A 14,994-nucleotide genomic window follows, 5' to 3' on the forward strand; every position below is an offset into this window, starting at 1 on the left:
AAGTCCAATTTCGGGCCCAACCGAAAGACGGTCGCGACACCAAGCTTCTATATATAGGCCTTAGTTTCAGAATTTTAATTATCTTGGTTTATGAGAATGATCTTGGTTGTAGTTAATATTAGAGAGAAATCGAGTTCTATTGTTTAGTTTTTCTTTACTTTAATTTCTCTTGGTCTTATTATCCTTATGATTTTTTGTTGTTCATGCCTTTTTTAAATCTGTTTTCTTTATGTCTATTATATTTTTCTAAGTTTATATATTAAAGTGAAAAGGAGAAACTCCTTGATACATATCCAGGTTAGTTTAATTTTCTTAACTTAGAATTATCATTTGTTAATATTAGTATATATGTTATATTCATTTGGTTTAAAATCATATTTGCAAAGAATCTTGGACTTATCTATGAATCTTGAAGTCACTAATTTATAACATAAAACCAGATGCTATATTTTGTACTTTGGATTTCATGCTTTTATTGCTAAAAATTTCAATTAAGTGTGGACTTCAATTGAGTAATTAAATGGAAAAAGAATTTAAAGTTAGTACAGTACCAAGAGTTTAAACTTAGTACAGGGCATCAATTAGATCCATCCGTTGTCCACTTCAAGGCATCCCTTTTATTCACATTAATATTTCTAGCATTACTCATCTTTCTTACCTGCACATTATCATTTAGATAATAGCAATATGAAGCATTATATGTAGGGGTGTAAATGAATAGAGCGTTCATGAAACGCTCATATAACATTTGTTTATATTTGTTTGTTAAGCTAAATAAATGAATACGAACATGTTTTTTTATGTTCATTTAACAAAAGATTTATGTTCACAAACAACCTCGTTTATTGACTTGTTCGTTTATATTCATGAACAAACTATACATTTTAAATATTGGTGAAGTTACATACTAAATTGAATATATGATACAATTTGAAGTTTAAACAACAAATCTTCAAAAATTTAAGCACCGGTAGTGTAATTTTACCATTTTACCTATTACAACACCAAAAAAAAATCCCTTTCACTCTTTTTCCCTTTTATTTCAGTCCCTCGTCTAAGTCTCTTTTCCCCTTTTTCATGAAATTTGTCAACCTAAACCTTATTTTGGGACACCTTGCTGTACACCGTCGGTGCATTTGCGCTCCTCGCCTCGTCTAGGTCATTTGCTTATGGCGTAATTTATAGCACTCCAAGCAAAAATTTAAATACATTATGATATTTTCTTTTTGGGATATTTCTTCAATTTCGATCTTTAATTGTTGACTTAAAGTTTGCGTCCTTATTTATACTGCTTATATTTTATTTTTCATCTCTTGATTTTTTTGGTGGAAATTTTTTGTGAATTAATATCTATTTTAGTTATATGATTACACGATCTATGACATGGGGCTTAGGTTAATAGTATTTTAAGGGTTTTATTTTTGGTTAGATTCAAAGGAACCTTGATTTGACTTCTTGTTGGTTGCTTTGAAGACTATCATGAGTTCTAAGGGAGATTTTGTGGTTAGTATCTAATTCTATTTTGTTGGTTAGATTCAAAGGATTTCTCAAGACTATTTTATGACCAATGGAGATTTGGGTAATTAAAATTTTGCTACTAATTGACCGGAAATTATTGACATATATTTAGTAATTTGATTTTATCATGTACAATAAAATTTTTCACTAAATATCGACTATATTTATTTTATGTTATCGTATAAACACAATAAATGAAAATGTTCACAAACATTAAATAAATATGTTCGTGAACACTAAACAAACACTAAATGAACGTATTCACAAACATTTAAACAAACATGTTCACAAATGTTAAGTAAACACATTCACGAACATTAAACGAACAAAACAAACACTTCCAAAAATAAATAAAACATAAACACAATATTAAAAATTTAAACGAACATAAATGCCTTAAAAAATAAACGAACATGAATGCCTTCAAAAATAAACGAACAAACAAAAACACCCTTATTTATTCAAGCTCGATTCATTTACGCCCCCTAATTACATGCCACCCAAAGAATTAAAGGAATCAACTATAACTACCAATTACTTAAAAATGAATTAATTCGTGGCTTTCGAACTTTTCATCTTAAAATGGCTCTGCATACAAACACCATTATATAGTAAATGGTGGCAGTGGGTTGTAGTTTCGTAGCCACAGCACAAAGCAGATGAATAGATTACTAACGAAAGGTTGGCTAATATACCAATATATGATAATGAATTGATTACATATGAAATCTAATATCAGGGTAAGAATTTCATAAACCACAGTACAAAACAGATGACTAAACTCATTTAGAAAAAGTGAGCCTTGGATTCAGGTTTTGCACACTAAGACACTGCACAAAGTAGATCACTGAATTCATTTCCAGGAGCGAGGGAGATGGGAAAAAAAAAGACTAGGAAGACTAAAGAAAACGTTTATTTGTAACATGTGATGCTTTGAAAGAGCATCAGCACATATGCTTCTCAACAAACGAACTTACCTGAAGTTCAGAGATCAAGTGTAGACATCATGTGCCCTAACTTTGCATCACAATTTAAATGTCTTCACTCGTAACAACATTTTACAGACTAGATAATCATGACAACCAAAAGACTGTATTACATATATTATATATGGCTGGTAAATCAAAAGCCAAAATCACCAATCTGAAATCATTCATCATTGTATGGTTAGATTGTACGGAAGGCACTTCAAAAAGCACCAAGGTTTATTATGGGACACTACCCAATCATTCGGTGTGAATCAAAAGGAAGACAACCCAACTACAAACAACTATTGCCTCGTTAGCTGTTAAAGATTATACTCAATCCCCAAAACCTTGACATTAATTTGCCGGGATACGAAAACCCTAGAGAACCCTAAACTTTGACAATAATTAACTGGGATTACAAAAACCTAATATAAAATTGCAGTTAGCGAGTTTCAGGCAGGAATAATAGGCAAAAGCAGATTCAGTAACAAAAAGAAAAGCTGTGGCAATATTAAAATGCCAACTAAATTAAAGACGATACAGAAGAATTTTTAAAATGACTCATCAATCAATTACGAAGATATGTTAGACACAATTCAGATAAGGATACATTTTTGTTATGTTACATGTGGGAGGAGTAAGTAAATTTCAAAATTCACAATTCAGAGCATAAAATAGACAACTGCAAAAACAATAAGCGGTAAATGGAAACAAATCATATCACTTCGAAATCTGTTCTAATTGCAACTTAAAAACATATAAACATCATAAGGAAACTTCACAATCACTAATTGTTAATAGTTTTGGTTGAAAATTATTTGAAGGCTGTATGCTACTTGCTACAATAATAAATGAACCAAAAGAACTTAAGCAAACAGCAATAGAATATTAACATGAACAAGAAGGGCAAGCAACAAAGTCAAAAGAGGGACTAAATCTCTAAAAAAGGATTAACCTATCTTAAGACTTTGAATGTAAAATACATATATCAGCAAATTTCCCATCTACAACTTTTAATTTCAAGACGTCAAAGGAAACAAACAAGATTCAGAGTTACATTTTCCTTAAACGAAATGTTCATTTAAAAGCATTAACATAAGATGATCACACACTATCATGGCCTACTTTCATTAATGCTACCCCCCTGGATCTTCCTAGTCATCATTTTCCTGCATTTCAGAAAAGAAACAGACGCAATTCACTAGAGTTCCAAATAAGCTATAAGATCAGTAACACAAAACTGAAACAAATTGGAAAACTCACAGCTCCACTGCCTTCATCATCCTCTTCTTCATCATCATTCACCTCAGACACAGACTTTTCAGACTCTACTTTATCATCTTTGGGACCCTCAGCCTAATATTAATCCAAAAAGGTTAATTAAATTTATATCACTAAACAAATATCTAATAAAACTTCAAAGTTAACATCAAATTACCTGTCTCTTATTGTAGGCTTTCATGTTCTTTTCATACTCAACCTTTCGCTTCTCTGCCTTCTCAACATATGGTCGTTTTTCCTATAATCACTTGTTTTAAATTAATCAGAATGCATCTTGCATGATTTTAATTAAAAAAATCAATGCTGAAAATATCAAAATACTTACAACTTCCGACAGGCTCTTCCATTTATCTCCACCAGCTTTGCCAACCTGAATTAGAAACCAAACAGAGAAATTAATAAACATAAAACTAAAAGGAAAGGAAGCTGTAAGAAAACACGAATATGATAATTATAGTCCAAACTTACTGCAGCAACGGATTTGTTTTTAGGATGCTCCTTCTTGTATTGCTCGCGGAATTCCTCCCTTGAATCACGAACCAACATTAACAAATTAAATAAAAATATGAATGCAAATCTGCAAAATCATCGAAGATCAACTTTTGCTTTGTCCAAAAGAAAAAATAGTTCAATTCACCTCTTCAATATAATCGCCATAGTTTTGCACGAAGGAAACGCATGAAACCAAATACATTAAAGAAAACAGGGATTCATGAATGATTACATGAATACGAAGAAGGCGCTAGCAGGCCTCTTTGGCTTGTTTGGATCCTTAGCTGCCTTCCCCGATTTCTTTCCAGCCTTCTTGGTTGATTTCTTATTCACGGAGAACCTGTAAGCGAATCAATAAAAACAAAATCAAATGATATGAAACGTAAACCCGCATCATAATCGGACCTCTTAAAAGACGCGATCTGAGGAATCAACAAGAAAAACGACAAAAGAAAAGGGATAAAAGGCTTACTTAGCGGTCATTGTATCCGACTTTGATTTACTTCCCTTCATGTTGAATCCTGCAATTAAAATCGCAAATTAGCAGTGAAATTTATTTCCAAAAAAAGAATTTGTCGAAATTCGTTAAAAACGATAGGTATCGAAGGGGAAAATACCTGGTGGTGAGGTGGGGTTAGGGTTAGAGGAGGGGGGGAAGAGAACAAAAGAGCGATAGAAATAGATAGAGGTGTGTTTTTGAGAATGAGAGGCCGAAACTCGAAAGGGGTTTAGGCGGGATTTGGGATTTCCATGCCACGTCATTTATCCGTGTGCTTTTACCTTATTGGCTGCATATTTCCTACTGTTTTCGGCCTCCCAGTTTCACCTTTGTTAGTGAACCGGTGTGTTTTTGCTTCTTTATCGTGTGGAGAGTACGAATGTTTAAACTCGATTCGATTTTAAAAACTAATATTTTTAATTTGATTTAATGTTAAATTTTTTTTTGAATTTGAATTGATTTGTAATTTAATAAATTTAATTCGATTAAAAAAATAAATTTAATTTAAGATATAAAATATAACTCAAATTTTTTTAATAATTAATAGATTAGTTTTTAAGTTTGAGTCAATCTCTCGACTCTATATGATGTATGTATATCAAATATAAAAGATATAAAGAAATATATATGTATATTTCATATGGTTATAAAAAATAAATTAGAATCAAATAATATCATAATATTATAATTATTTATAATTAACTTCAAAAATTAATTATAACAATTCGATTTGATTTTTTTTTAAAAAAATTGAGTTATAAAATATGATTCGTCAATTAAATTTGAGTTATTAAGTTTCGGGTATCCGGGTCTTCGGGTAGTAGATTGGCCAGCCCGTGTCCCGGCTCAAATGTTGCGGGTACCAATAATCAGGTGCCCGAATTTTATGGGTACCGAAAATCAGGTATTCGGGTATCCGAATTTTTATTATTTTCAAATTATTAATTTGTTTTTAAAAAAAGACACACACAAATTTAAATGTTCGAATTACATACTCCAACATCGAAACATAGAATTTAAAAGTCGTTTTTTTCATGGGAGTTTTTTTAATAGTTTAATTTAATATATAAATTTATTAATAATTAAATATGTAATATTATTATATATAAAAAATAAATGTAATCGGGTACCCGAAAATTTAATTTTGTGAAACATGCCCGATCCATATATGTCGGGTCCCTAAACCCTAAACTCGACCCAAAACTTGAATTTTAGGAAGAAAAAAAAAACTCAATTTTTTTATCAGGTCGAATGAAGTGTTTTTACTTTCTAATCTCTGTTTTTTTCTTGGGCATTGGGCTAAACATGGGAAATGCTACTTCCCGAATCATTGGTTTGAGATGTATCAGGCCTGATCCGGCGTAATTCGATCCCATTCCATTTATTTATTTTGGCTTTTAAGAAAACTACAAATTACATTATTTAATATATATATATATATATAAGATATATAATATTTTGAAATTTGTAAGGATTATGTTTTTATGTGATTTATATATTATAATTATTTTTTACAAATAATTTATATTAATTGTTTTAAAAATATTTAAATTTTATATTTCATATATTAAGACTTTAAATATGATTTAAATTAACTTAGTTTTATTTTCCACTCTCATGCTTAAAATGAATATTGTAATGTTCATATAATTTTTTATAGTGATGTTAAACAATTAAAAATTGGGTTAACTACACGATTGATCACTTCTGTTTATGTTTTGTTCACTTTTCCTCATTGATTTTAGAAAAACATAATATATGGTCACATACGTTATCGTTAAATGGTCACATACGATTGATCACTATACGTTATTGTAATGTTCATATAATTTTTTATAGTGATGTTAAATGGCATTGACGTGACACGTTAGTAAAATAGTTTAATTTTTTTCTTAGTCCCTGAACTTTATATAAAATATTAATTATGGACTTTTTTTTTGTAAAGTCAATGTAGTTTAGGGATAAATTGTCAATTTTCCCCCTTTTTAATGTTTCATCTTTGCTAAAGTTCTATCTCCACCGGCTTCTCGCTTCCGCTGTGCTAGTGTCCACCAGCTTTAAGCTCCACGTTAATGTAATCAGCTCCCATTTCCACGGCTAATTGAAGAACATCTAATCTCTGTTTCTCATCACCGTCATTCATGCCACCTTCCCATAATGGTCTGCAATACAAATTTGCGAGTTAAACAACTTAGAACAAGCTTGAAAGATCCATCAATAGCAGAATTTATAGAAGACTCAAACATGAGTAAAAAGGGAAATCTCATAAAATAAAATAAAATAAGAAAATACCCATACACCGTTATCCATTAAACAAAATCGATCGATAACTTTCATTAGTGGCACCTTTTATGCCAAAATGCACCTATGACTCTTAATGCACATACAATGGGCTTTTAAGTCAAATTCACAAATTTATACATTTATTTTAGCAACATCGATAACCATTGCACAACATCAATATTCATCCATTCATTTTAGAGCAGTTCATACTCTAAAACTTATTCATAATATCATTCCATACACGTTATGAAAATATACCAAAATGCTGTAAGACATACATTTAACAAAACATTCAAGGTTGACTTATCGCGAGTCTTCCTTCTTTCATATAAGTACAATAAATGCACTCACCTGATATGCCTCACTAGTATGCTTTAAGGATGTCCAGCTATTCGACAACTTTATCTTTGCCCTTTTTCTTGCTTGACTCTGGAGCTTAGTTACGATCTATACAAGCATACATTATTACACATACCATACAAATGTTAGTATACTTTCTAACATTTATTCTTTTGATAATACTTAAAAGTACTATTATTTTCAATTTCTATTAAAATTCATCCTATCTTACAATTCTAGGCTTAATAGTATCGGTACCTCTACTATAGTATCGATACTTCTATACTATAGTATCGATACTCCCTTTCAGTATCGATACCATTTTTGCATTCTGGAATCCATAGTATTGATACCTTCATATTAGTATCGATACTATTTGCATCAGTGTCGATATTGTTCATCGTATTTCTTCAAATTTAAACCTATAGTATCGATATTGTTCTTCCAGTACTGATACCCTTACATTTTCATTTTTTATTTTGATTTTTACCCAAATTTCGTTAAATTCTCTGTCTTTTACCTCCAACAATACCCTTAAACTTAACATCACTTAACCCAACTAACTTTCCTCTATTTAGCTTCTCATAACATCTAAAATCTCCAAAGAACATCCCAAACTAAGAACCACACTACTTTTTCATACATGTTTTTAATCACATCCAAGGCTTGTAATCTCTTATTTACTTCTTTAACAAGTCAAATTTACTTGTAAACCTCAATAAAAACTCATATTTCAACATATCACTCAAAAACCAATTTTCTTAAATTTCAAATAATTCACTAATCCCTTAGTTTTAATCATCCTTGAACTTTCCTTAAGTCTCTATATCACTTAAGGTTTCAAAACTAGCCTATAACTAAAGGAAAAACCAACTTAAAAAACTCACCTTTGGTTATGGAGGACTGCACGGGACGAGAAGAAGGAGAAGAGAAGATAACTTAGCTTGTTTTTCAACTTTTCCCCTTTTCCCTCTTCTTAAATACCCCAATAAAAATAAATTTTAAATCCATTTCCCTCTAAAGGACCAAAATGCCCTTTCATTCTTCCATTCTTACTAATTGGTCTTAAACACAATTTATAAATCATTTCTTATACTTTACCAGTTATTCCATTAAATCCTCCAAATTTTAAATCCTTTCATTATGGTAATCCACCCAATATTTGGGGTATTACACATCACATGTAAAATACACACGACTTGAAATAGAATGTATTGAATCAAGTAGCAATTTTTTATGCTTTTCATGCTCCAACATGCAATACTTAGTAACAGTATACCTAGATATATCCTTAACAGAAGAATTAAGGTAATGATGCAAATCCCTAAGTTTTTCATGTCAACAATACTATATGCATAACCATGACACATAATAGCCTCAACAAACAATTCAAAATATTTGTTTTAATTAAAAGAACTTACCAAAGTAGGATTTTCAGCAAGATATTCCTTGTAAGATTGGCATTTCTCAGTATGCTTTCTAGGGTTAGATGTACCAATATAAGAATCAACTTTATATCTTTTAATTTTGCAATACTTACACTCGACATAAACATAACCATCAACATATTTGATGAAGGTGTAATGCTCACAAACAGGATAAGTTCTTCTCCCGAACTCGGCTGAACATGTAGCCTTCATCTTAGAGGATTTATTGACATCAACTGCTTCAGACAATAGATCATTTACATCACCTTGCAAAAAAAAAACTAGGGTTAGTATACAAAATTAAAAATTATATATATATATAAGCATATACAAAAACATGAATGGGTAGTTTACCTCTTTCAAAATATTCTTTATTTTGATCTATTAGGGTTTCTTATACAAAACAAATGAAGAATATAATAATTCTAATATTAAAAAATAAAAAAATAAAAAAGGAATGACACATATCAATATAATTCAACTCGTAAGGCAAACTATCCATGAAACCGTAGAAAAAAATAAAGGTTTTGAATAGTTTATAAGATTCTTAGTTAGATCTAGGGTTACAGAAGATGAACAAAGATAGAGGATGAAGATGATGAACAATATTGGTTAGGATTAGAGAAGATGGTGATGAAGAATAATAAGGGTTAGGGTTAGAGAAGATAAACATAGATAGAAGATGGAGAGACTTAGTTTGGGTTTAGGGTTAATAGATATAAATAGAGATAGAAGATGAAGAGGCTCGGTTTGGATTTAAGGTTAAAGAAGATGAACAAAGACAAAAGATGAAGAGGCTCGATTTGGGTTTGGGGTTAGTAAATATAAATAGAGACAGAAGATGAAGAGGCTAGGTTAAGATTTGGGATTAGAGAAGATGATCAGAGACAGAAAGTGAAGAGGCTCGGTTAGAGTTTGGGTTTGGGTTAGAGAAGATGAATAATTATGGGTTTGATTTTAAAAAAGTTTGGCTTTTGATTTTCAGTGTTTGTAAAAATCAAAGAAGGGTTTTGGGATGAATATGGATGAATTGGTGTTTGGGTTTGGGGTTTGATCGAAAAAAGTTGGTTTTAAGTTTTGGGTGTTTGTAAGGATCAAAGAATGTTTTGGGGAAGAACAGGGATGAATAAGGGTTGAATTTTTGGGCGTTTGATCAAAAAAATAGGAATGAGTTTGGGTTTTGGTGTTTGTGTTTGTGAAGATCAAATGAGGGTTTTTAGAATGAACGTTGATGAACATGGATGAACAACAGTTTAAATTTTGGGTGTTTGATAAAAAAACAGGAAATGATTTGGTTTTTGGTGTTTGTGAAGATCAAAGGAGGGTTTTTGGGATAAACACGAATGAACAAATGATGAACACGTTTGAATTTCTAGAGAGAAGTCAAAGAATTTTGAGAGAATCAGAGAGTTAGAGAGAGAGAGAGCAAAATCACAAAATAAGAAAAAGGAAAATGGCTAAAATTAGAAAAAATTTGGCTTATATACGAGTCCAATCCAAATTCAGGTTTGGGTTTTGGCCTGCGTGTTTTTGAATTTCATTTGGCATTGTAATGTTGTACCCTAGTTTTAAAGTTGTTCAATTTAGTCCATATTTAATGATGTAATTTATTAATTTAAGCTTCATATTTTAAATTTGTTCAATTTGATCCTTATATATTTTTCAATTATTTTAATTGATATATATGTTTATATTAATAAATTAATATAGTTTATATATACTAATGAACTATATAATATATAGTTTATATATACTATATAGTTTAAATATACTAATGAACTGTATGAACTATATACTATATAGTTTATATATACTAATGAACTATATAATATATAATTTATATTTACTAATGAACAATATACTATGTAGTTTACATATACTAATGAACTATATAATATATAGTTTATATATACTAATGAACTTTATAATATATAGTTTATATATACACTACATAGTTTATATACAATATATAAAATTATAAATATAACTATATAGTTTATATATATTATATTAATATATATATATATATATATATATATATATATATAAACAAATTTTCATCAGTTGTTAAAATTTCGTTTAAACCGAAGGAGAAGCATCGTTTCCGTTCTAGGAAAGTGTGATTTTGGCAATGGAATACGACGACCCGTACATGAATTTCCAGCAGTCGATAGAGGAGATGGTGGATACACATAGGAAAAATAAATTGTTTGTCAAAAGATTTTAGTAAACCCAAAGAAGTTTCTTTGTATCTCGGTGACCTTGTTCCATGTCTGTCAGACAATGGTGGCCGACGACAAAGAGACGGGTCGCAAAAAATGTGGCGCAAGTGGGGAAGTTAGGGATTGGAAAGAAAAGCATAAGTATTAAAAAAAGTAAATTGCAATGCATATTACACGTTTGGTTACGGTTAAATCAGGTCATCAAACTATTTAAATACATTCAATCAGACAACTAACTAGTCATTAATATTTAACGAAAGTGCTGAGTAACAGTTAATAAAATTAGTATAATTATTAATTTGATAATTGTTACGTATATATTTTAGATCTGCCACGTGTCACTAGTGCTAAATATCTTGACAAGTGTCGTCACCCAATTAGAGGATTTAATTTATTTTAATTTAATATATTTAATTTCTACCAAACAAAGAGTGTCACGTGTCATCCTTTGGTGGAAAGAAAATTAAGATTAGTAGAGGAGAAACATGAAACTCAAACCAACTTCCCTTGGGTGAGGAAAGAGAAGCACAACCACTAGGGCCAAATTCATTTTCTGGTTTAAAATAGACTACATTTGTATATATTTTCTTTCTTAGTGTAATATTAAAAAATATTTTCTGGTTTAAAAATATCTTAACATTAAAAAATATTTTATTTTTTTCTTAACTTATTTAATATATTTTATTCTTATCTTAACTAAAAAAATATATTTTATATTTATTTTAACTTATTACATATATTATATTCTTAACTTAAATTATTAAATATATTATATTTTTACCTCAATTTATTAAATATTATTTATTCTTACATTGACTTAATATATATATATATATATTATTTTAATTTTAAAATGTATATTTTATTCTTATTTTAATTTAAGAAATATATTTAATTTTATCTTAACTATAAAAAAATTTTTTTACCTTAATTTTAAAATATTATAAGAATAAAATTTAAATATTTATGTTAAGGTAACAAAATATTTTTTTAAGTTTAGAAAAAACATGTAACGCTCTAATCTGGTCTGACATGAAGATCGAAGGATTAGAACATTACACGGGATCACCAAAGTGACTAACTCAAAATTTTTTCTTTTAAAGTGACATTTCAAAATGATTGAATAAAAAATCCATAAAATAAACATGATTTATAAACATTCAATTACAGCGTTTACAAAATATGAGCTCTATCATTAAATTCAAAATGCATAAGTTTAATAAATAGAGTTTGCGAATCAAATACAAATAAGGTCCCTGTGAAGTACATGCAAAGTAATATGTATCCAAGATGTACTTTGATCAGAATATCCAAGATGGAACTCACAACTGGCGATAGTTCCTGGATCTGTCCTCCTAAGAACTTGCGGATGGAAAGACATTTCGAACGTTGAGCTCAAAAGCTTAGTGCCACACAAATAACTCTAAAATACTACATGCATTCATCACATGGGCATGCAAACAAGTATAAGAATAAACATGCAATCAATCTGATACACAAACAAAGGTAGGCATCATGGTATAATCGGAGGGTCACACAACATCTCAGGACTCATACCCTTTATCCTACCTAAGATACCCTAGATAAACCCGAATCACACAACGTCATATTCTTCATCTAGAAAGGCCCTTATTTCCTAGTAACTAGGATGCTTTTGGGGTTACATATCATCAGAGTCTATGTCAGGCTAGTCTACTCCTCAAAGTACTTGGAACGCCTACGGGATCACATAACATTAGATCTTACGTCCAACTAGCGCTTAAAGTGAAAAAACCTAACTTAAACATTTGAATATCTAACCACACAAAGCGATCATCATACATATAAAGTAATTTAGGTGTCCTGATCGTTCCCTGAACATCGCATAAGGGTTAATGTTATCAATACTCCTAATTAGAGTATCGATACTTGTATATTAGGGTACTAATACTACCCTGAGTATCAATACCAAAAATGACTTTGATGTTTTGAAAATTAGTTTAGTATCAATACCAAAAATGGCTTTGATGTTTTGAAAATTATTTTAGTATTGATACCTAACCCCTAGTTTCGATACTCTTATGAGTGTATCAATGCCAAAATTGTCTAATGGAAATTGAGTTGCTAATTCAGCACTGATACCGGACTCAGAATATCAATATCCATTGAGCAATATCGATAGCACATGAATGAGTATCAATACTCCTTGCTCAAAACACCCTTTATTTTAAGTTACATAAAGGGAATGATCGATATTGTTCATCTAGTACCGATACTCAAGCCCAAAAAACCCACGTTTCCCACGAAAATACAATCCTCAACCCAACGTTTATCCCTATAAGGTTATTAAACATTATGCAAAGCTTATAAGAGTTGTAGGGGATCATAATATGTCATTTAACATGCTTCATTTCCTTAAAACATCAAAAGCCATAATCAAATGAAATTTACATAACATGTTTATTTTACCCATACATGGAAGCAAGAATAAGAAATGACCTACATATGGTATAAGAGAGTCATAGATATGTTACCTCAATCCTAAGCTGTAATTTAACACCATGAGCTCACCTAAGAACAAGCTTTCTCTTTGCCCTGTCGTTGGAGCTTTCCCCCACTTCTTTAACTAATCACAAATAATGAAATGAGTTACTAACTCATCTAAAGGCTTAAAAAGATCAGAAACATGATTCCTAATCCCTAAAAATATATTAGGAATATTAAGAACCCTAAAACCCAAAACCATCTTAAACCCCCTCTACTTATGTTTTTCATGGCCAAAACTCAAAAGAATAAACTTGAAAGGAAGATTGAGAGATAGGGATTCCACTCATTACCTTTATAAATCCAGATTATGAAATAAGGCCAACAAATTTTCAAATTTTCTTAAGCACAAAAAGGAGGATAAGTTTTTGAAAGTGAAGAAAAAGATAAGACTAATGAGGAAAATTAGATATAAGAGAGTGCTAAGCTTTTCCCCATTTTCTTTGTCTGGTGACATCACCAGAATTGAATGAAAACCAACCCTTGAGACAAAGGAGGGTTATTTTCTCTATTAGTCCTCCTCTTTCCTAGCTTAATTCAAAAACACCCATTTTAAGTCCTAATGGGCTCAAGACCACCCAATGCAAGCTCAATCTAGCCTAATTTTTCTTGAATGGTCTTTTAAATGCCCACTCGAGTTTACTCGAAACAACTAACTCGAGAATCGAGGCGTTACGAGATTAAAATATATTTTTTACTTTATTAAGATAATAAAATATATACTTAATTTTATTAACATGAGAATTTAAGTTAAGATATATATAATATTAAGATTTTAAAATTACACTATGATACAAGTTATATACCACATGTAGTCCACTTCAAGGCAAATAATTAGTCTTATTCCAATGGTTGATACTCTCATTTGTCACTCACACAACCCAAGTTTGAATCCCATGGCCCCCCTTTTAGCGCCTTTAATTTTCATTCACCCAGAGGGTGACTCGTGTCACCCTCTGAGGATGATTAAATTTATTTTAATTTATTAAAATTGTGACCAAATTGATAGAATATAAATAATAGTGACCGAATGTGTAATTATAACAATTTATTAACTGTCACGTTAGCACTTCCGTTAAATGTTAACAACAAGTGGACTGATTGAATGCATTTAAGTAGTTGGGTAACATGATTGACAAAAATGCAAAAATAATGATCAAAATGAAAAGGGTTATAGTTAGGTGGTCATCGATATAGTTTACCCAAAAAGTAAATTGAAATGCATATTAATAAAAGGAGTAAATTAAAATGTTATCCTTAAACTACATTGAGTTTACAAAAAGATCCATAATTAATATTTTATATAAAGTTCAGGATTAAAATAAAAGTTAACATTTTACTAATGTCACCTTATTAACCTAACGTTATTTAATGTCTCAGTGACCAAAACTTAATAAAATGATAACGTAAGTATTCACATATTATATTTTTTGAAATCAATG

The 14,994-nt window shown here is 30.1% G+C and overlaps 1 protein-coding gene and 1 non-coding gene across 2 annotated transcripts; both read right to left on the bottom strand.

Moving 5' to 3' along the window:
* Nucleotides 1-2,458: 2,458 nt before the first annotated feature.
* On the bottom strand, nt 2,459-2,522 carry LOC120126234. The gene has a single exon (XR_005516438.1). It is a non-coding gene; the product is annotated as a small nucleolar RNA snoR101 (small nucleolar RNA).
* A 900-nt stretch (nt 2,523-3,422) lies between these two features.
* Nucleotides 3,423-4,926, bottom strand: LOC120125941 (high mobility group B protein 2-like). The gene is made up of 8 exons (XM_039144259.1): nt 4,877-4,926; nt 4,732-4,780; nt 4,492-4,599; nt 4,236-4,293; nt 4,093-4,137; nt 3,925-4,005; nt 3,750-3,842; nt 3,423-3,655 (listed from the first exon to the last, which is right to left on the bottom strand). Exons 2-8 carry the CDS (start codon nt 4,770-4,772, stop codon nt 3,641-3,643), a joined length of 441 nt encoding a protein of 146 aa, XP_039000190.1. The 5' UTR covers nt 4,773-4,780; nt 4,877-4,926; the 3' UTR covers nt 3,423-3,640.
* Nucleotides 4,927-14,994: the final 10,068 nt, after the last annotated feature.

This window comes from Hibiscus syriacus, unplaced genomic scaffold (assembly GCF_006381635.1).
Source record: "Hibiscus syriacus cultivar Baekdansim isolate YM2019G1 unplaced genomic scaffold, ASM638163v2 tig00110450_pilon, whole genome shotgun sequence".
In the NCBI taxonomy this organism is placed as follows: domain Eukaryota; kingdom Viridiplantae; phylum Streptophyta; class Magnoliopsida; order Malvales; family Malvaceae; genus Hibiscus; species Hibiscus syriacus.